At 57.6% G+C, this 21,966-nt stretch overlaps 1 protein-coding gene across 3 annotated transcripts in view; it reads right to left on the bottom strand.

Annotated features, from left to right (window-relative positions):
- Positions 1–172: 172 nt before the first annotated feature.
- Positions 173–21,966, bottom strand: part of NOS3 (nitric oxide synthase 3) — an 87,984-nt gene continuing 66,190 nt past the window's right edge. For all 3 annotated transcript variants that reach the window (XM_073334950.1, XM_073334951.1, XM_073334952.1), the window contains 9 exons: positions 21,664–21,742; positions 21,385–21,572; positions 20,363–20,544; positions 19,034–19,244; positions 5,943–6,030; positions 3,502–3,623; positions 3,078–3,226; positions 2,809–3,003; positions 173–405 (listed from right to left, as the gene is read on the bottom strand). In XM_073334950.1, coding sequence (XP_073191051.1) covers positions 196–405; positions 2,809–3,003; positions 3,078–3,226; positions 3,502–3,623; positions 5,943–6,030; positions 19,034–19,244; positions 20,363–20,544; positions 21,385–21,572; positions 21,664–21,742 — 1,424 coding nt within the window. In that variant the 3' untranslated portion in view covers positions 173–195. The remainder of the gene's footprint in view (positions 406–2,808; positions 3,004–3,077; positions 3,227–3,501; positions 3,624–5,942; positions 6,031–19,033; positions 19,245–20,362; positions 20,545–21,384; positions 21,573–21,663; positions 21,743–21,966) is intronic.

Below are 21,966 nucleotides of genomic sequence, written 5' to 3'. Positions count from 1 at the left end.
GCTCCGTGCCCTGAGGCCATCGGACCCACGGCCGGCTGGGGCTGGGCAGAGTCTGAGTGGGTGGCCCTGCCCTCGCAGCGGGGCTGGGCCCCAGACCATGGGGGTGCGGGAGGCCACACCGGACACGGGGCCGGTCCCCGAGTCGCTAGAGTCATCGTGGAAAACGACGAGCTGCAATTATCAAAACTAAACACTTTATTGGGGGGCTGCAGGGGGGGAGGCAGCAGCAGTGGGGCAAAGGGCCCTGCTCCCACCCCCATGGGCCGAGGAGCCAGGGGCCACGCAGGGGGCGGGCTCCAGCAGGCTCCGCGCCTGCGCCGAGAAGGACTGAGAGCGGATCCGCGAGGCCACCTCCTGCGTGCGGAACGTCAGGCCGAAGATGTCCTCGTGGCAGCGGTTCTGGTCCTGGGGGAGAGACCCGGGGTGAGGGGCGCCGGGCAGGGCAGCACCCACAGGGCACCGAGACTGATGCCCAGGGAGCCCTGCAATTCCAGCCCCCCTCCATCCCAACCCGCAGCCCTTATCCCAGCCCCGGGGCCCCCCACCCCCCTGCCCTGCCGGCACCCCTCCGTCCCATCCCGCAGCCCCTATCCCAGCCCTGCCGCACCCCTCAGTCCCAACCTGCAGCCCCTACCCAGCCCTGCCAGCACCCTTCCGTCCCCACCCGCAGCCCCTATCCCAACCCCGGGACCCCCCACCCCCCTGCCCTGCCGGCACCCCTCTGTCCCATCCCGCAGCCCCTATCCCAGCCCTGCCGCACCCCTCAGTCCCAAACCGCAGCCCCTATCCCAGCCCTGCCGCACCCCTCAGTCCCAACCTGCAGCCCCTACCCAGCCCTGCCGGCACCCCTCAGTCCCAACCCGCAGCCCTTATCCCAGCCCCGGGGCCCTCCCGCCCCCCAGCCCTGCCGGCACCCCTCAGTCCCCACCTGCAGCCCGTATCCCAGCCCTGCCGCACCCCTCAGTCCCCACCTGCAGCCCCTACCCAGCCCTGCCGGCACCCCTCAGTCCCAACCCGCAGCCCCTATCCCAGCCCCGGGGCCCCCCCGCCCCCCAGCCCTGCCGGCACCCCTCCGTCCCCACCTGCAGCCCCTATCCCAGCCCTGCCGCACCCCTCAGTCCCAACCTGCAGCCCCTATCCCAGCCCTGCCAGCACCCCTCAGTCCCAACCCGCAGACCTTATCCCAGCCCCGGGGCCCCCCACCCCCCTGCCCTGCCGGCACCCCTCTGTCCCATCCCGCAGCCCCTATCCCAGCCCTGCCGCACCCCTCAGTCCCAACCTGCAGCCCCTATCCCAGCCCTGCCAGCACCCCTCAGTCCCAACCCGCAGCCCCTATCCCAGCCCTGCCGCACCCCTCAGTCCCAACCTGCAGCCCCTATCCCAGCCCTGCCGCACCCCTCCGTCTCATCCCGCAGCCCCTATCCCAGCCCTGCCGCACCCCTCAGTCCCAACCTGCAGCCCCTACCCAGCCCTGCCGGCACCCCTCAGTCCCAACCCGCAGCCCCTATCCCAGCCCCGGGGCCCCCCCGCCCCCCAGCCCTGCCGGCACCCCTCCGTCCCCACCTGCAGCCCCTATCCCAGCCCTGCCGGCACCCCTCCGTCCCCACCTGCAGCCCCTATCCCAGCCCTGGCAGCACCCCTCCGTCCCCACCCGCAGCCCTTATCCCAGCCCCGGGGCCTCCCACCCCCCTGCCCTGCCGGCACCCCTCCGTCCCATCCCGCAGCCCCTATCCCAGCCCTGCCGGCACCCCTCCGTCCCCACCCGCAGCCCTTATCCCAGCCCCGGGGCCTCCCACCCCCCTGCCCTGCCGGCACCCCTCTGTCCCATCCCGCAGCCCCTATCCCAGCCCTGCCGCACCCCTCAGTCCCAACCTGCAGCCCCTACCCAGCCCTGCCAGCACCCCTCAGTCCCAACCCGCAGCCCCTATCCCAGCCCTGCCAGCACCCCTCAGTCCCAACCCGCAGCCCCTATCCCAGCCCTGCCGCACCCCTCAGTCCCAACCTGCAGCCCCTATCCCAGCCCTGCCAGCACCCCTCAGTCCCAACCCGCAGCCCCTATCCCAGCCCTGCCGCACCCCTCCGTCCCAACCCGCAGCCCCTATCCCAGCCCTGCCGCACCCCTCAGTCCCAACCTGCAGCCCCTCACCCAGCTCTGCCGCACCCCTCAGTCCCAAACCGCAGCTCCTATCCCAGCCCCGGGGCCCCCCCGCCCTCCAGCCCTGCCGGCACTCCTCCATCCCCACCTGCAGCCCCTATCCCAGCCCTGCCAGCACCCCTCCGTCCCCACCCGCAGCCCTTATCCCAGACCTGGGGCCCCCCACCTCCCTGCCCTGCCGGCACCCCTCCGTCCCATCCCGCAGCCCCTATCCCAGCCCTGCCGCACCCCTCAGTCCCAACCTGCAGCCCTAACCCAGCCCTGCCGCACCCCTCAGTCCCAACCCGCAGCCCCTATCCCAGCCCTGCCGCCCCCCTCAGTCCCAACCTGCAGCCCCTATCCCAGCCCCGGGGCCCCCCCAGCCCTGCCAGCACCCCTCCGTCCGCACCCACAGCCCCTATCCCAGCCCCGGGGGCCCCCCACCCCCCAGCCCTGCCGGCACCCCTCCGTCCCCACCCTCAGCCCCTATCCCAGCCCCGGGCCCCCCCACCCCCCAGCTCTGCCAGCACCCCTCCATCCCATCCCCAGCCCTGGGGTCCCACCCCCACAGCTCTGCCGGTGCCCCTCACTGCTGACCCACAGCCCCCTACTTGCCTACGCCAGGCTGCCCGCGTCCCCGTGCCCCCAGCTGGGGCCGCTCCCCCACCCCGTACCCGGAGTTCGCTGATTAGGTCTCCGGCCTCGGCCAGCGTCATGCCTCCCTCCTGGGCCAGGATCTGCTGCACCGTCTGCAGGACGCCGGTGGCCATGGTGACGTCCCCGCAGACGTAGAGGTGGCCCCCGCGCTGGCATAGCACCTGGTGCACCTCGCCCGGCAGCTGCGTCCGCAGGACGTCCTGCACGTAGGCCTGGGGAAGGGCAGAGCGTCAGTGCGGGCCGCCCCGGCCCCCCAGCCAGCCCCGCTGGGCGCAGCCCCCGTTACCTTGGGGATGTCGGGGTCCCTGGAGAAAGCCGTCAGCACCCGGCTCAGCGCCCCCTTCTGCTGGGCCTCCAGCGCCTCCTGCTGGTAGAGGTGGTCGAGGCGGGCACAGCGGCAGCCGAACACCAGGGTCATCTCGCCCGGCCGGAGGCCTGGAGGGCAGGGGCAGGGTGAGGGGCAGTAGTGGCCCCCCCGCCCCGGGATCCTGCTCCCGCCCTGGCCCTGCCGAGACCCCTCCCGGACACACCCTCCCAGTGCCCCTCGGCAAGGCGCACCAGGTCCCCCCAGCCAAGAGCCCTAGGGACCCCCAGCCTCTCCGCCCAATCCAGGCCCCCCAGGCCCTGTCCCCAGTCCCCCAACCTGCCCAGGCCATGAGCCCTAGGGACCCCCAGCCCCCCGCCCAATCCAGGCCCCCCGGCCGTCTGACCTTCCGTCTCCATGGCGTGCAGCCGCTGCTGCCAGAAGCCCCGGAAGGGGGCGATGCCGGTGCCCGGACCCACCAGGATGCAGGGGGCACTGGGGTCCTGCGGGAGCCGGAAGGACGGGGCCCTGTGTGGGGAGGGACGGTGTCTGGGGCATGGCACCGGGTCGAGCCGCCTGCGCGCTGCAGGGCCTCGGGGCAGGGGCCACGGCAGCAGAAAGGGTTAATGGGAGGAGGAGGGGTCCCCAGACTAGGGGTGGAGCAGGGCATGCTGGGAGATGTGGGGCCTGTGGGGTGAAAGAGCCACAGGAGGGAGCATGCGGGCAGGGTCCAAGCCCCACCAGCCCCCACCCTGAGCCTCATGCAGGGTCCCCCCCTCCCCTCGCCCTGGCTCTGTCCTGGGCAGGGTCCCACCCCCATCCAGGCTCTGTGCCCCGGGGCAGGGTCCCAGCTCTGCCAGCCCCCCGCCTTGGCTCTGTGCCACGGGGCAGGGTCCCAGCCCCGCCAGCCCCCCGCCTTGGCTCTGTGCCCCGGGGCAGGGTCCCAGCTCCGCCAGCCCCCCGCCTTGGCTCTGTGCCACGGGGCAGGGTCCCAGCCCCGCCAGCCCCCCGCCTTGGCTCTGTGCCCCGGGGCAGGGTCCCAGCTCTGCCAGCCCCCCGCCTTGGCTCTGTGCCACGGGGCAGGGTCCCAGCCCCGCCAGCCCCCCGCCTTGGCTCTGTGCCCCGGGGCAGGGTCCCAGCTCCGCCAGCCCCCCGCCTTGGCTCTGTGCCACGGGGCAGGGTCCCAGCCCCGCCAGCCCCCCGCCTTGGCTCTGTGCCCCGGGGCAGGGTCCCAGCTCCGCCAGCCCCCCGCCTTGGCTCTGTGCCCCGGGGCAGGGTCCCAGCTCTGCCAGCCCCCGCCTTGGCTCTGTGCCCCGGGGCAGGGTCCCAGCCCCGCCAACCCCCCGCCTTGGCTCTGTGCCCCAGGGCAGGGTCCCAGCTCTGCCAGCCCCCCGCCTTGGCTCTGTGCCACGGGGCAGGGTCCCAGCCCCGCCAGCCCCCCGCCTTGGCTCTGTGCCCCGGGGCAGGGTCCCAGCTCCGCCAGCCCCCCGCCTTGGCTCTGTGCCCCAGGGCAGGGTCCCAGCTCTGCCAGCCCCCCGCCTTGGCTCTGTGCCACGGGGCAGGGTCCCAGCCCCGCCAGCCCCCCGCCTTGGCTCTGTGCCCCGGGGCAGGGTCCCAGCTCCGCCAGCCCCCCGCCTTGGCTCTGTGCCCCGGGGCAGGGTCCCAGCTCTGCCAGCCCCCGCCTTGGCTCTGTGCCCCGGGGCAGGGTCCCAGCCCCGCCAACCCCCCGCCTTGGCTCTGTGCCCCAGGGCAGGGTCCCAGCTCTGCCAGCCCCCCGCCTTGGCTCTGTGCCACGGGGCAGGGTCCCAGCCCCGCCAGCCCCCCGCCTTGGCTCTGTGCCCCGGGGCAGGGTCCCAGCTCTGCCAGCCCCCCGCCTTGGCTCTGTGCCACGGGGCAGGGTCCCAGCCCCGCCAGCCCCCCGCCTTGGCTCTGTGCCCCGGGGCAGGGTCCCAGCCCCGCCAGCCCCCCGCCTTGGCTCTGTGCCCCGGGGCAGGGTCCCAGCTCCGCCAGCCCCCCGCCTTGGCTCTGTGCCCCGGGGCAGGGTCCCAGCTCTGCCAGCCCCCGCCTTGGCTCTGTGCCCCGGGGCAGGGTCCCAGCCCCGCCAACCCCCCGCCTTGGCTCTGTGCCCCGGGGCAGGGTCCCAGCTCTGCCAGCCCCCCGCCTTGGCTCTGTGCCCCGGGGCAGGGTCCCAGCTCCGCCAGCCGCCCGCCTTGGCTCTGTGCCCCGGGGCAGGGTCCCAGCTCCGCCAGCCCCCCGCCTTGGCTCTGTGCCCCGGGGCAGGGTCCCAGCCCCGCCAACCCCCCGCCTTGGCTCTGTGCCCTGGGGCAGGGTCCCAGCTCTGCCAGCCCCCGCCTTGGCTCTGTGCCCCGGGGCAGGGTCCCAGCTCTGCCAGCCCCCCGCCTTGGCTCTGTGCCCCATGCAGGGTCCCGGCTCTGCCAGCCACCCCCCTTGGCTCTGTGCCCCGGGGCAGGGTCCCAGCTCTGCCAGCCCCCGCCTTGGCTCTGTGCCCCGGGGCAGGGTCCCAGCTCCGCCAGCCCCCCGCCTTGGCTCTGTGCCCCGGGGCAGGGTCCCAGCCCCGCCAACCCCCCGCCTTGGCTCTGTGCCCCGGGGCAGGGTCCCGGCTCTGTGCCCCGGGGCAGGGTCCCAGCTCTGCCAGCCCCCCGCCTTGGCTCTGTGCCCCATGCAGGGTCCCGGCTCTGCCAGCCACCCCCCTTGGCTCTGTGCCCCGGGGCAGGGTCCCAGCTCTGCCAGCCCCCCACCTTGGCTCTGTGCCCTGGGGCAGGGTCCCAGCTCTGCCAGCCCCCCACCTTGGCTCTGTGCCCCATGCAGGGTCCCGGCCCCCCTTACCCTCTGATGAAGGCAGGCACCATGTCCCCCTCCTGCAGCTGGGCCAGCCAGGTGGAACAGACACCGAAGTGCAGGGGCCCCTTGCCGTCTGTGGGACACAGGGGAGGAGGGGCAGGGTGCTCAGAAGCCTGATGGGGATGGCACCTGGCCCGCATCCCCCTCCCCTTCCACCCGGTACCCTCCCCACCTCCCCTCTCCCACTCAGATACCCTCCCTCCATCTCCCCTCCCAAGCTCCATCTCCCTGGGGTGGGGGTGGGGTTGGGGGAGCCAGGCTGCTCACCTTGCTGCGGGGTTGCCCTGGCCATGGGGTATCACTCACTCTAGGTGTGGGGGGGTGTTGCTCATCCTCACTGGGGGTGGGGTCACTCCCTGGCTGTGTGGGGTGGAAGGGGGGTTGCTCCCCTGGCTGGGGATAATATTCAAGGCATAACTATCATGGCAATTAATTGATCTTTAACTATTCATGGTAAATAGGCCCAATGGCCGGTGATGGGATGTTAGATGGGTGGGATCTGAGTTACTACAGAGAATTATTTCCTGGGTGTCTGGCTGGTGAGTCTTCCCCACATGCTCAGGGTTCAGCTGATCGCCATATTTGGGGTCGGGAAGGAATTTTCCTCCAGGGCAGATTGGAAGAGGCCCTGGGGGTTTTTCCCCTTCCTCTGTAGCATGGGGCACGGGTCACTTGCTGGAGGATTCTCTGCTCCTGGAAGTCTTTAAACCACAATTTGAGGACTTCAATAGCTCAGACATAGGTGAGAGGTTTATCCCAAGAGTGGGTGGGTGAGCTTCTGTGGCCTGCATTGGGCAGGAGGTCAGACTAGATCATCATAATGGTCCCTTCGGACCTTAATATCTATGAATCTATGTAAAAAGAAAAGGAGGACTTGTGGCACCTTAGAGACTAACCAATTTATCTGAGTATAAGCTTTCGGGAGCCATAGCTCACTTCATCGGATGCATTCAGTGGAAAATACAATGGGGAGATTTAAATACACAGAGAACATGAAACAATGGGTGTTACCATACACACTCTAACGAGAGTGATCAGGTGAGGTGAGCTATTACCAGGAGGAAGCAGGGGCGGGGGCGGAACCTTTTGTAGTGATAATCAAGGTGGGCCATTTCCAGCAGTTGACAAGAACGTCTGAGGAACAGCGAGGGTGGGGTGGGGGAATAAACATGGGGAAATAGTTTTACACAAAGATGGACTACAAGCCGTCAGGAACAGTATCCCTGATAATGTCACGGCAAACCTGGTGGCTGAACGTTGTGACTTTGTTCTCACCCATAACTAGTTCACCTTTGGGGACAATGTATACCTTCAGATCAGCAGCACTGCTATGGGTACCTGCATGGCCCCACAGTATGCCAACATTTTTATGGCTGACTTAGAACAACGCTTCCTCAGCTCTCGTCCCCTAACGCCCCTACTCTACTTGCGCTACATTGATGACATCTTCATCATCTGGACCCATGGAAAAGAAGCCCTTGAGGAATTCCACCTGGATTTCAACAATTTCCATCCCACCATCAACCTCAGCCTAGACCAGTCCACACAAGACATCCACTTCCTGGACACTACGATGCTAATAAGCGATGGTCACATAAACACCACCCTATACCGGAAGCCTACTGACCGCTATTCCTACCTACATGCCTCCAGTTTTCACCCTGACCACACCACACGATCCATCATCTACAGCCAAGCTCTACGATAAAACTGCATTTGCTCCAACCCCTCAGACAGAGAAACACCCACAAAATCTCTATCAAGCGTTCTTACAACTACAATACCCACCTGCTGAAGTGAAGAAACAGATTGATAGAGCCAGAGGAGTACCCAGAAGTCACCTACTACAGGACAGGCCCAACAAAGAAAACAACAGAACGTCACTAGCCGTCACCTTCAGCCCCCAACTAAAACCCCTCCAACGCATCATCAAGGATCTACAACCTATCCTGAAGGACGACCATCACCCTCACAGATCTTGGGAGACAGGCCAGTCCTTTCTTACAGACAGACCCCCAACCTGAAGCAAATATTCACCAGCAAACACACACCACACAACAGAACCACTAACCCAGGAACCTATCCTTGCAACAAAACCCATTGCCAACTGTGTCCACCTATCTATTCAGGGGACACCATCATAGGGCCTAATCACATCAGCCACACTGTCAGAGGCTCGTTCACCTGCACATCTACCAATGTGATATATGCCATCATGTGCCAGCAATGCCCCTCTGCCATTTACATTGGTCAAACTGGACAGTCTCTACGTAAAAGAATAAATGGACACAAATCAGACGTCAACAATTATAACGTTCAAAAACCAGTCACAGATCACTTCAGTCTCTCTGGTCACTCCATTACAGACCTAAAAGTTGCAATTCTTCAACAAAACAAACTTCAAAAACAGACTCCAGGGAGAGACTGCTGAACTGGAATTAATTTGCAAACTGGATACAATTAACTTAGGGTATGTCTACACTACGAAATTAGGTCGAATTTATAGAAGTCGGTTTTTTAGAAATCGGTTTTATATATTCGAGTGTGTGCGTCCCCACAAAAAATGCTCTAAGTGCATTAAGTGCAGTAACTCGGCGGAGCGCTTCCACAGGACCGAGGCAAGCGTCGACTTCCGGAGTGTTGCACTGTGGGTAGCTATCCCACAGTTCCCGCAGTCTCCGCTGCCCATTGGAATTCTGGGTTGAGATCCCAATGCCTGATGGGGCTAAAACATTGTCGCGGGTGGTTCTGGGTACATATCGTCAGGCCCCCGTTCCCTCCCTCCCTCCGTGAAAGCAAGGGCAGACAATCGTTTCGCGCCTTTTTTCCTGAGTTACCTGTGCAGACGCCATACCACGGCAAGCATGGAGCCCGCTCAGGTAACCGTCACCCTATGTCTCCTGGGTGCTGGCAGACGTGGTACGGCATTGCTACACAGCAGCAGCAACCCATTGCCTTGTGGCAGCAGACGGTGCAATTGGACTGGTAGCCGTCATCGTCATGTCCGAGGTGCTCCTGGTGGCCTGTGTGAGGTCAATCAGGAGCACCTGGGCAGACATGAGCGCAGGGACTAAATTTGGAGTGACTTGACCAGGTCATTCTCTTTAGTCCTGCAGTTAGTCCTATTGAACCATCTTATGGTGAGCAGGCAGGTGATACGGATTGCTAGCAGTCCTATTGCATCATCTTCTGCCGGGCAGGCAAGAGATGAGGATGGCTAGCAGTCCTATTGTACCATCTTCTGCCGAGCAGCCATGAGATGTGGATGGCATGCAGTCCTTCTGCACCGTCTGCTGCCAGCCAAAGATGTAAAAGATAGATGGAGTGGATCAAAACAAGAAATAGACCAGATTTGTTTTGTACTCATTTGCAAACCCCCCTCCACCCCCGTCTAGGGGACTCATTCCTCTAGGTCACACTGCAGTCACTCACAGAGAAGGTGCAGCGAGGTAAATCTAGCCATGTATCAATCAGAGGCCAGACTAATCTCCTTGTTCCAATAAGAACAATAACTTAGGTGCACCATTTCTTATTGGAACCCTCCGTGAAGTCCTGCCTGAAATACTCCTTGATGTAAAGCCACCCCCTTTGTTGATTTTAGCTCCCTGTAAGCCAACCCTGTAAGCCGTGTCGTCAGTCGCCCCTCCCTGCGTCAGAGCAACGGCAAATTCGACCCAGAAAGGCCGATTTAAGCGCTAATCCACTTGTCAGGGGTGGAGTAAGGAAATCGATTTTAAGAGCCCTTTAAGTCGAAATAAAGGGCTTCATCGTGTGGACAGGTGCTGGTTTACATCGATTTAAAGCTGTTAAATTCGACCTAAAGTCCTAGTGTAGACCAGGGCTTAGGCTTGAATAGAGACTGGGAGTGGATGGGTCATTACACAAAGTAAAACTATTTCCCCATGTTTATTCCCCCCTCCCCCCCTGTTCCTCAGAGGTTCTTGTCAACTGCTGGAAATGGCCCACCTTGATTATCACTACAAAAGGTCCCACCCCTACTTGCCACCCCCCCGCCCCCGCTCTCCTGCTGGTAATAGCTCAGGTTACCTGATCACTCTGGTTACAGTGTGTATGGTAACACCCATTGTTTCATGTTCTCTGTGTATATAAATCTCCCCACTGTATTTTTCACTACATGCATCCGATGAAGTGAGCTGTAGCTTATGAAAGTTTATGCTCAAATAAATTTGTTAGTCTCTAAGGTGCCACAAGTCCGCCTGTTCTTTTTATGAGTTTACGGTAAGCATGCCTTTAGCCAGAATCCACCTTGAATGGAATGGTTACTAAGCATGAAGTTATAGCTGGTGTAAGGAAGTTATTGCCTAAGGCTCTTTTGATTGGGAAAGATATTAAAGTTTTGTTCAATCCAGTTAACCGGTCACAGGAAAGGAACGATCTTAAACCTGTGTCTATTATGGGCAATGATTTGCCTGGGGAGGGTTTCTCCAAATGTCTGTCTGAGGAAAAGAGCTGTTTGTCTGTGAATGAAGTTTCTGAATGTCTGTCTAGTGTCTCAGAAGTGAATCTGGAATTAGATAAAGAGCAGAAAGATCTCGTGGGTCAGGAAAACGTTTCTCAGGAGCAGATTAAAGTGGATGGTCAGGTTAACTGAGGAAGGAAAAGGTAGATTTTTGATGGGTGATGGATTGTTGGCTAGTGCAGCTTGTAAAAGTGAACCTGGAATAGGTAACTGTGATTTGATGGAAGTAACTCAGTGTAGTGAGAAGAACAGCAGTTTGCCACTCCCAACAGATAATGTGCCTGGTAAGGAAAGTCTCGATGAGCCTAGGCAGCCTTGTGAGCTGATGGCTGTGTCTAGTCAGCAGGGTGGGAAGGCGAGGAGAGTGGAAGATGAGTGTCCCTGGACCTTACCTGTTAGCTGGGTGGAGAATTGGGACAGTGAAGGAAATGTGCCTGTGTCTGTCAGGGGTATTGACTTGCCTGTGGAGGGAGCTACCCTGATCTCCAAGCAGTTGCCTGTGAACAGCCTTGTGTGCTGGGACAAGGCAAATGAGATCCCAAGCTGTGTGTCTGGTAAAGGAGAAGGTGTCTCCAGTTCTTTGTCTGTGGAGCAGACAGAAGGGGCCTTTCAGCCTGTGCTGGTCGAGGATAGTGCAGTTGTCTGGTTCACTGTAAGTAGGTCGCATCCAGTTAGTGTCCTAGCAAAATCCCAGAGCCCAGACAATTCTGGTGCTTGTATTTTGCCTGTTGCTAGTGTGTGGTTGGAAAAGGGTGGAGCAACTCTGTCTGACCAGGTTGATGTCCTAGCCAGACCACAAGGAGAGCATAAAGGTGATTTGATTGTGTTACCTACTAACAGTTTGACAACTTGTAAAAAGAAGGAAAAGATTCCTGAACTTGTGTGTGGCAAAGGGAAGGAGAATGCTTCTGACCTTTTATCTAGGAAGTCTGTCAGTTTGCCTGAAAGGGGATTGTGTAGGAATCCGCCGGATGGGCCAGAGGTGATTCTGGATGTAAGTGAAACTCAGAAGTTGGAAGTGGCTCAGCAGAGCAATGCTTCTGTAGAGCAAGGTAAAGGTAAATTGATGCTTAGAAAGATTCCTGAAGAGAAAAATTTTCAGGGTGGTCTCTGCAAGCAGTTTACTGCAACTGAAGGGGGTGGAAGTGATTTAACCAAGGAAGTTTCAGTTCCTCACAGCCAGAAATTTTCTGTTGTAAATGGATCCACTGACTTTCCTTTTGAAAGATCCAGTGTGGATAGCTTTGAGAAGGTCTCAGATGGAGTAAAAACTGTTAAGAAAGTTGACCAGCCCTGTGACCAAGTGGCTGTGTTTGGCCAGCTTGTTGGGAAGACAATGGTGTTGGAACAGGAATGTCTCCGGGCTAATTCTATAAGTAAGCAGTCCGTGCTTCACAGTCTGCAACTGGTAAACACACCTAGCCAGAAAAAAACAAGGACTCCTTGTGGCACCTTAGAGACTAACCAATTTATTTGGGTATAAGCTTTCGTGAGCTACAGCTCACTTCATCGGATGCATTCAGTGGAAAAGACAGTAGGAAGATATATATACACAGAGAACATGAAACAATGGGTGTTGCCATACCAACTGTAAGGAGACCTATCAATTTGAAAACTCGTGAGTTTCAAAGAGTTATCTTTGAAAACTCGTGGCGAACCGGGGAAGTCCCGGATGACTGGAAAAAGGCTAATGTAGTGCCAATCTTTAAAAAAGGGAAGAAGGAAGATCCTGGGAACTACAGGCCAGTCAGCCTCACCTCAGTCCCTGGAAAAATCATGGAGCAGGTCCTCAAAGAATCAATCCTGAAGCACTTGCATGAGAGGAAAGTGATCAGGAACAGCCAGCATGGATTCACCAAGGGAAGGTCATGCCTGACTAATCTAATCGCCTTTTATGATGAGATTACTGGTTCTGTGGATGAAGGGAAAGCAGTGGATGTATTGTTTCTTGACTTTAGCAAAGCTTTTGACACGGTCTCCCATAGTATTCTTGTCAGCAAGTTAAGGAAGTATGGGCTGGATGAATGCACTATAAGGTGGGTAGAAAGCTGGCTAAATTGTCGGGCTCAACGGGTAGTGATCAATGGCTCCATGTCTAGTTGGCAGCCGGTATCAAGTGGAGTGCCCCAAGGGTCGGTCCTGGGGCCGGTTTTATTCAATATCTTCATAAATGATCTGGAGGATGGTGTGGATTGCACTCTCAGCAAATTTGCGGATGATACTAAACTGGGAGGAGTGGTAGATACGCTGGAGGGGAGGGATAGGATACAGAAGGACCTAGACCAATTGGAAGATTGGGCCAAAAGGAATCTGATGAGGTTCAATAAGGATAAGTGCAGGGTCCTGCACTTAGGACGGAAGAACCCAATGCACAGCTACAGACTAGGGACCGAATGGCTAGGCAGCAGTTCTGCAGAAAAGGACCTAGGGGTGACAGTGGACGAGAAGCTGGATATGAGTCAGCAGTGTGCCCTTGTTGCCAAGAAGGCCAATGGCATTTTGGGATGTATAAGTAGGGGCATAGCGAGCAGATCGAGGGATGTGATCGTTCCCCTCTATTCGACATTGGTGAGGCCTCATCTGGAGTACTGTGTCCAGTTTTGGGCCCCACACTTCAAGAAGGATGTGGATAAATTGGAGAGAGTCCAGCGAAGGGCAACAAAAATGATTAGGGGACTGGAACACATGAGTTATGAGGAGAGGCTGAGGGAGCTGGGATTGTTTAGCCTGCAGAAGAGAAGAATGAGGGGGGATTTGATAGCTGCTTTCAACTACCTGAAAGGGGGTTCCAAAGAGGATGGCTCTAGACTGTTCTCAATGGTAGCAGATGACAGAACGAGGAGTAATGGTCTCAAGTTGCAGTGGGGGAGGTTTAGATTGGATATTAGGAAAAACTTTTTCACTAAGAGGGTGGTGAAACACTGGAATGCGTTACCTAGGGAGGTGGTAGAATCTCCTTCCTTAGAGGTTTTTAAGGTCAGGCTTGACAAAGCCCTGGCTGGGATGATTTAACTGGGAATTGGTCCTGCTTTGAGCAGGGGGTTGGACTAGATGACCTTCTGGGGTCCCTTCCAACCCTGATATTCTATGATTCTATGATTCTATGATTCTAATTATCAGCAGGGGAAAAAAACCTTTTGTAGTGATAATCAGGATGGCCCATTTCTAACAGTTGACAAGAAGGTGTCAGTAAGAGTAGGGGGGAAATTAGCAGGGGGAAATAGTTTTTACTTTGTGTAATGACCCATCCACACCCAGTGGAATTCCTGTGAGCAGGAAGTTTCCACTTTCAACCTTCTAGGAAAAAGGTGGGGAGGGAAAGACCCCATCCTACTGAAGGGAAAAATGAGTGTCCAGCCTTGAAATTGGTAGCAGCTAAGAATTTAAAGGCTAGTGTCTGTGGTAATGCAAATTGCCTGGCTGGCAGGGAGAGGAAGAACTTGTTAATAGCTGTTAGCACAGAGAGCATGCCCCATCAGCCAGTGAGTTCAGTTAAGCAAGAGAAATCCGGGTTTGATCCTTCAGGACAAGGAGGAAAAAGAGAACTTGATTTTGCAAAAGGAAGCCGCAGGCTAACCCTAAAATGCCAAAATCCCAATGGTATTGGGCCAAAGGTGATTGTGATTGCGATGGATTTGTTGTTGTTGCTCATGGTAATTCTTGTAACTAGTGTGTTGCTATTACCATAACTGAAAATATGTCCAATGTACCTAATCTTTTGAAAAAAACCCTGACCATGTTAAGAGTGATACATGAGATCACACTTTGTGTTAAACAGCCTTGTTATACTGATGTTTCACGGTTAATGCCCGTGAACAGTCTTGGAACTTGGAACTTTTCACAGGGGAAAAGACATTCCAGACCGGATGTGCTGTATGAAAAGGGAAACTGAGGCACACTATCCTATTGCTTTCACGGCTAACTGCCAAGATTCCTGTACTATGGACAACATTAATATCTACGTTGACGTGATGTTAATTGGGTTCCACACATTTGCCAGAGCTTGTATGGATAAAGTAGCTACGTTCTTTAGCTCTTGGCAAGATCACATGAGACCTACAGGAACCATGCTGCAAGGGCAGATCCAATCCACTATTGTTCTAACCAAGTTTTACCTGGGGTCTGTAAAGAGATTCAATCATGTTATTGACCAGGACTTTGATAAACCATTTCTGTTATAGACTAATACGGCTTCTAACCCAGTACAAGCTGTAGTGAGACAGAACCCAGGATGGGGAGCTCTTGGGATGCAGTCAGTGATGTTTGTGTCATTTCAAATGGGGAGGGGTAACCAGTGGTGTTCCCCAAGGGTCAGTCCTAGGACCAACCATATTCAACTTATTCATAAATGATCTGGAGAAAGGGGAAAACAGTGAGGTGGCAAAGTTTGCGGATGATACTAAACTGCTCAAGATAGTCAAGACCAAAGCAGACTGTGAAGAACTTCAAAAAGATCTCACAAAACGGCAAATGAAATGTAATGTGGATAAATGTAAAGTAATGCACATTGGGAAAAATAACCCCAACTATACATACAATATGATGGGGGCTAATTTAGCTACAACTAATCAGGAGAAAGATCTTGGAGTCATCGTGGGTAGTTCTCTGAAGACGTCCACGCAGTGCGCAGCAGCAGCCAAAAAGGCAAACGGGATGTTAGGAATCATTAAAAAAGGGATAGAGAATAAGACAGAGAATATCTTATTGCCCTTATATAAATCCATGGTGCGCCCACATCTTGAATACTGCGTACAGATGTGGTCCCCTCATCTCAAGAAAGATATACTGGCATTAGAAAAGGTTCAGAAAAGGGCAACTAAAATGATTAGGGGTGTTGGAACGGGTCCCATATGAGGAGAGATTAAAGAGGCTAGGACTTTTCAGCTTGGAAAAGAGGAGACTAAGGGGGGATGTGATAGAGGTCTATAAAATCACGAGTGGTGTGGAGAAAATGAATAAGGAAAAGTTATTTACTTGTTCCCATAATATAAGAGCTTGGGACCACCAAATGAATATTAATGGGCAGCAGGTTTAAAACAAATAAAAGGAAGTTCTTCTTCACTCAGTGCACAGTCAACCTGTGGAACTCCTTGCCTGAGGAGGTTGTGAAGGCTAGGACTATAACAGGGTTTAAAGAGAAAAGGATAAATTCATGGAGGTTAAGTCCATTAATGGCTATTAGCCAGGATGGGTAAGGAATGGTGTCCCTAGCCTCTGTTTGTCAGAGGGTGGAGATGGATGGCAGGAGAGAGATCACTTGACCATTACCTGTTCTTCTGGGGCACCTGGCATTGGCCACTGTGGGTAGACAGGATGCTGGGCTGGATGGACCTTTGGTCTGACCCAGTCTGGCCATTCTTATGTCCTTATCCCTTCCTGCATCAATTTTACATGAACTGGGACTGTATAGATCATTGTTGCAACCAAGGTCCTGCAGTGGCACCAAATCTTGTACAAAGGGGGTCAAATAAGGTGTCCATGAAAAGGTGATGGTTTGCTGGTTAGGATTATGCGGTCTGTATGCATGTATCATTTTTGTATTTAAAGTTATAAGTATTGGCTCTATCCTGTCTGTAGTTCAAACGTGTGCTGTGCTTCTGGGTGCCACCCCAGACAAGTTGGTGTCAGCTCTGCCCAGCCTGCTGGATGGCCCATTAAGGACCATCGGCTACACAACTGACCCACTGAGAGAAGACAGACACACCTTGGGACTCAGCCAGGCATGCAGGGACCTGCCTATGGACAGAACTCTGAGGTATTTCCAGGCCATGTGCTGGGCAGCTTGTGTTTGGAACAAAGGAAGCACAAGCCACATGGCAAAAGGACTATAAAAGGCAGCTGCATCATCTCCATTTTGTCCTCAGTCCTGCTTCTGATCTCTGGAGGGACTTTGCTACGCTGAAGCTCTGAACCAAGGACTGAATGACCCATCCCAGCTGGGGATGTTCTCCAGAGACTTGATTTGAACCTGTCGTTTATTCCATCACTGCTACAAGCCTGAACCAAGAACTTTGCCATGACTGTATGTCATTGATTCGATTGAACCCATTCTAGCTCTCATCTCTATCTTTTTCCTTTTATGAATAAACCTTTAGATTTTAGATTCTAAAGGATTGGCAACAGTGTGATTTGTGGGTAAGATCTGACTTGTGTATTGACTGGGGTCTGGGGCTTGGTCCTTCAGGATCGAGAGAACCTTTCTTCTTTTACTGGGGTGTTGGTTTTCATAACCGTTCATCCCCATAACGAGTGGCCCTGGTGGGGATACTGGGGAACGGGAGTGTCTGAGGGAATTGCTTGTGTGACTTCTGGTTAGCCAGTGGGGTGAGACCGAAGTCCTCTCTGTCTGGCTGGTTTGGTTTGCCTTAGAGGTGGAAAACCCCCATCCATGGGCTGTAACTGCCCTGCTTGAAGCACTTTGTCCTGAATTGGCACTCTCCGTTGGGTCCCGCCGGAACCAGCCTCGTTACAGCATTACATTAGCTCTCCTCCAGTCATTTGGTGGAGAAGCTGATTTAAATGATAGGTTACAGACTACAGTTAGGTTTCAGAGTAGCAGCCGTGTTAGTCTGTATCCACAAAAAGAAAAGGAGTACTTGTGGCACCTTAGAGACTAACCAATTTATTTGAGCATGAGCTTTCGTGAGCTACAGCTCACTTCATCGGATGCTGTAGCTCACGAAAGCTCATGCTCAAATAAATTGGTTAGTCTCTAAGGTGCCACAAGTCCTCCTTTTCCTTTTTTTGAGGCTACACTTAGTAGTCCTGCAATTATACATTGGAGTTCCTTCAGAACTCTTGGGTGATACCATCTGGCCCTGGTGACTTATTACTGTTTAGTTTATCAATTTGTTCCAAAACCTCCTCTAATGACACCTCAATCTGGGACAGTCCCTCAGATCTGTCACCTAAAAAGAATGGCTCAGGTGTGGCAATCTCCCTCACATCCTCAACTGTGAAGACCGATGCAAAGAATTCATTTGGTTTCTCTGCAATGGCCTTATCGTCCTTGAGTGCTCCTGTAACATCTCCATCGTCCAGTGGCCCCACTGGTTGTTTAACAGGCTTCCCGCTTCTGATCTACTTAAAAAAAAATTTTGCTATTACTTTTTGAGTCTTTGTCTAGCTGTTCTTCAAATTCTTTTTTGGCCTGACTAATTGTATTTTGCACTTCATTTGCCAGTGTTTATGCTCCTTTCTATTTTCCTCACTGGGATTTAACTTCCACTTTTTAAAGGATGCCTTTTTGCCTCTTACTGCTTCTTTGACTTTGTTGTTTAGCCGCGGTGCTGCTTTTTGGTTCTCTTACTGTGTTTTTTAATTTGGGATACACACCGAGGCTGAGCCTCTATGATGGTGTCTTTAAAAAGTTTCCACGCAGCTTGCAGAGAGTTCACTTTTGGCACCCTACCTTTTAATTTCTGTTTCACTAACCTCCTCATTTTTGTGTAGTTCCCCCTTCTGAAATTAAATGCTGCTGCTGGGGTGTTTTCCCCGCCACAGGGATGTTAAATTTAATTAGATTAGGGTCACTATTACCAAGCACTCCAGCTCTATTCACCTCTTGGACCTGATCCTGTGCTGTACTTAGGACTAAATCAAGAATTGCCTCTCCTCTGGTGGGTTCCAGGACCAGCTGCTCCAAGAGGCAGTCATTTAAGGTGTCAAGAAACTTTATCTCTGCATCCCATCCTGAGGTGACATGGACCCAGTCAATATGGGGATAGCTGAAATCCCTCAATATTATTGAGTTTTCTATGTTAATGGCCTCTCTAATCAACCTGAGCATTTCACAGTCACTCTCACCATCCTGGTCAGGTGGTCGCTAATATATCCCTACCACTATATTCTTATTATTAGAGCATGGAATTACTGTCCATCGAGATTCTGTGGTACAGTTTGATTCATTTATGATTTTTACTTCATTTGATTCTATACTTTCTTTCATGTGTAGTGCCACTGCCCCACCAGCATGACCCGTTCTGTCCTTGCCATATATTTTGTACCCTGGTAGTACTGTGTCCCATTGATTATCCTCATTCCACCAAGTTTCTGCTTAGATTGTGGTTTTGCTTTTTTGCTTTGATCCGTTTGCTATCCCTTATAGTCACTTAAAATCTATCTTTTGTGGTTAATAAAGTTATTTTTGTTTTGTCTAAAACCAGTGTGTGGGTCATAACTTGGGGCAGAAAGCTATGTATATTCCTCTCCACATTGAGGGAGGGGGCGACTTTCATGAGCTTACACTGTACAGATCTCTGGGCAGCGCAAGACAGTATAATTTTGGGTTTACACTCCAGAGGGGTGCGTGCCTTAGGAACTGGGAGGTGCCTTAGCTGAGCCTTCCCATGCAGGGGCTGGTTAAAGAGCCAGTGTGTATGTAGCTGCAGCTGGGTGTGTTCCTACCTGTCTGTGCTGGAGCCTGGCAGGGGGCTTGGCAGGCTGGTCACAGCAGTACAGTGTAAAGGGAGCCCAGGCTGGTGGGGCAGGGGCTCAGTGGTACCCCAGTTCCAGGTGGCACCCTGGGGGGAACCTGTCACAGGGGGCGGCTCACCCTGGCTGGGGGGGTCATTCCCGGGGAAGGGGGGTGGCTCACCCTGGCTCTGGTAGGTCAGCACGGCCACGGTGAGGTGGATCTGGCCGGGGTGGGCGCCGGGCGCGGAGCTGACCGAGTAATAGCGCGGCTGCAGCAGCGGGAGCTGGGTGAGCAGCAGGGAGGCGGGCAGCACCAGCGAGGGGAACTGCTCCAGCACCCAGCCCAGCGTGGGGCACCAGAACCACTTCCACTCCTCGTAGAGCTGGGCGTCCTGCAACGGCAGCCGGGCTGGGACCTGCCGAGCCCCCCGTCGCGCCCCCCAGTGCTCTCCCTCCCTCAAGCCCCAGCCACAGCCGGGCTGGGACCCCCGAGCCCCCCATCACGCCCCCCAGTGTGCTCCCTCCCCCAAACCCCAACCACAACCGGGCTGGGACCCCCCGAGCCCCCCATCACGCCCCCCAGTGCGCTCCCTCCCCCAAACCCCAACCACAGCCGGGCTGGGACCTGCCGAGCCCCCCATCGCGCCCCCCAGTGCTCTCCCTCCCCCAAGCCCCAGCCCCAGCCAGGCTGGGACCCCCTGAGCCCCCCATCATGCCCCCCAGTGCGCTCCCTCCCCCAAACCCCAACCACAGCCGGGCTGGGACCCCCCGAGCCCCCCAGTGCTCTCCCTCCCCCAAACCCCAACCACAGCCGGGCTGGGACCCCCCGAGCCCCCCAGTGCTCTCCCTCTCCCAAGCCCCAACCACAGCCGGGCTGGGACCCCCTGAGCCCGCCAGTGCTCTCCCTCTCCCAAGCCCCAACCACAGCCGGGCTGGGACCCCCCGAGTCCCCCAGTGCTCTCCCTCCCCCAAACCCCAACCTCCGCCGGGCTGGGACCCCCCAAGCCCCCCAGTGCTCTCCCTCTCCCAAGCCCCAACCACAGCCGGGCTGGGACCCCCCGAGCCCCCCAATGGTCTCCCTCCCCCAAACCCCAACCACAGCCGGGCTGGGACCCCCCGAGCCCCGCAATGCTCTCCCTCTCCCAAGCCCCAACCACAGCTGGGCTGGGACCCACGGAGCCCCCCCACATTCTCCCCTTCCCCAACCACAGCTGGGCTGGGACCCATAGAGCCCCCCACAGCACCTCCTATGCTCTCCCCCACCCCGCACGCAGCCCCCCACCTTCCTAACACTACCTCCCCCTGCCCCCAATGACAGGGCCCCCCTCGACAATACTAACCCCAGCCCCACCCAGAGCGCTGCGTTGGGAGCCCACGGACCCTCCCTTATCCCCCCCGTGCTTGGCCTGGCACCTGGCTGGCCCCTGGCCACCCCCACCCCATGCATGGCCAGTGCCCAGACTGCTCCCCCAGCGGTGTCCCAGACAGCGCCCCCCAAAGCCCCTCGCACCTGGCTGAGCCGCTGCAGCTCTTCCTGCTCGGCGCTGTCCTCTGCCAGCGTGGCCAGCAGCTGCAGGAGCTGGGGGCTGGGCGGGGTGGTGATGTCCAGGAAGAAGGTGAGGGCCTGGCGCAGGGTGCAGGGCGGCAGGCGGCTGAGGGGCACCCAGCTGGCCTTGGGGCTGGTGTGCCCGCCTGCAGAGAGACCGAAGAGTGGGAGGGCACATCTGCCCTGTGATGCAGTGAACCTAGTCTGGGACAGGACCCCTAGCGATGCCTCAGTTTCCCTCTTTACTTGGCATGGCTACCCCCTGGGTGCTCAGCAGGGGGAAGGAGGGGTGTGCACCAGGCAGCTGGCAGGGTAGGAGTGGGTCACCAGGCACAGCTCGCTGGCTGGGACGCACCCTTCTGGCGCCCAGCAGCCCTGAGGACGGGGGTCCCCGCCCTGCAGGGAAGTGGGGCCGAGGGACCGAAAGGTGTCGGGATCCCACCCTGACGGAGACAGAGCAACCCAGCCTGAACTGGGTCCAACACGGCTTGGCCGGCCCTGGCCCAACCCCTCTGCTGGCCTGTGGGCGTCAGGGTCCATAGCTGGGTGCCCGGTGCAGAGCTGCCAGGCTGGGCTGCCGGCGGTCAGCACAGACACACGGGGAGCATCGCACCCGGCGGGGCCCAGCACGGCCTCCCGCAGGCCTCGGGCCAGGAGCACGGAGCGAGACGGGGCATCAGGAGGCCACGGGGCTGCCCTAGGGAACTGGGGGTCTGCTCAGGGGTCCGTGCCAAGGGCTGATGACAGGCTGGGCACAGACCGGCCCTGGGGGATCCGTGACAGAACCCGAGCTCGGCTGCCATCGGGGGCAGGCCCCCACGTGCCCGACCCACAGGGTCGTTTTGGAGGGAGCAACACAGAGAGTCAGAGCAAAAGGGGGCCCTAGCTGCTGGATTCCTCCCCACCCCCCATGGGATCCCCCAGGCACTAGCCCCAGGGTCCCTGCCCCCAGTGCTGGCTCTGGGGAGGAGCCCCTCGCCTCTCACCACTGGTTGCCTTCTCCAGGAGCTCCACGGCCACGGGCTCCCCGTCGGGGGGCGGGTCCTCCACGCGCTGCAGCAGCTCCTGCACGAGCTCCGGGCGGTTGGCGGGGAAGATGCCCACGTGGTCCCCGGGCAGGTACTGCAGCTCCGGCTGCCCGGCCGTGTCCAGGCGCACCAGGATGGTGGAGCGGCTGGGAGGGAGGGAGGCGTCAGAGCGGGCCCCAGCGCCAGGGGCGGGGGGCTCCCAGGGCCAGGCAGGGCGGCCCTGGGCGGGGGTCTCACCTGGACTCCTGGCTCTGCAGGTTCTGCACGGAAAGGACACGGCACGGAAACACCCTGCGCTTGTGGACGTGGGATAAACCTGCCAAGCAAGCAGAGCCCGGGGGGGTCAGTGGGGTCCAGACCCCAGCAGGGGGTGCTGGGGTGGGGGGTGGCTGCTGGCGACTCCACCCTCTGCCCCTCCCAGCAGAGGGTCCGGGGGATGGGGAGGGTGGGGCGTGGGCTGGGGTCGGGGGGGCTCCCAGGGACTCCAGCCCCAGCCTCTCCAGCAAGGGGCACTGCCTGGGGGGGGCTCCCGGCTACTCC

Source organism: Lepidochelys kempii, chromosome 2 (genome assembly GCF_965140265.1).
Source record: "Lepidochelys kempii isolate rLepKem1 chromosome 2, rLepKem1.hap2, whole genome shotgun sequence".
In the NCBI taxonomy this organism is placed as follows: Eukaryota; Metazoa; Chordata; order Testudines; family Cheloniidae; genus Lepidochelys; species Lepidochelys kempii.
Note: the sequence above shows the minus strand (reverse complement) of the source record. Positions and strands in the feature narration are given on the sequence as shown.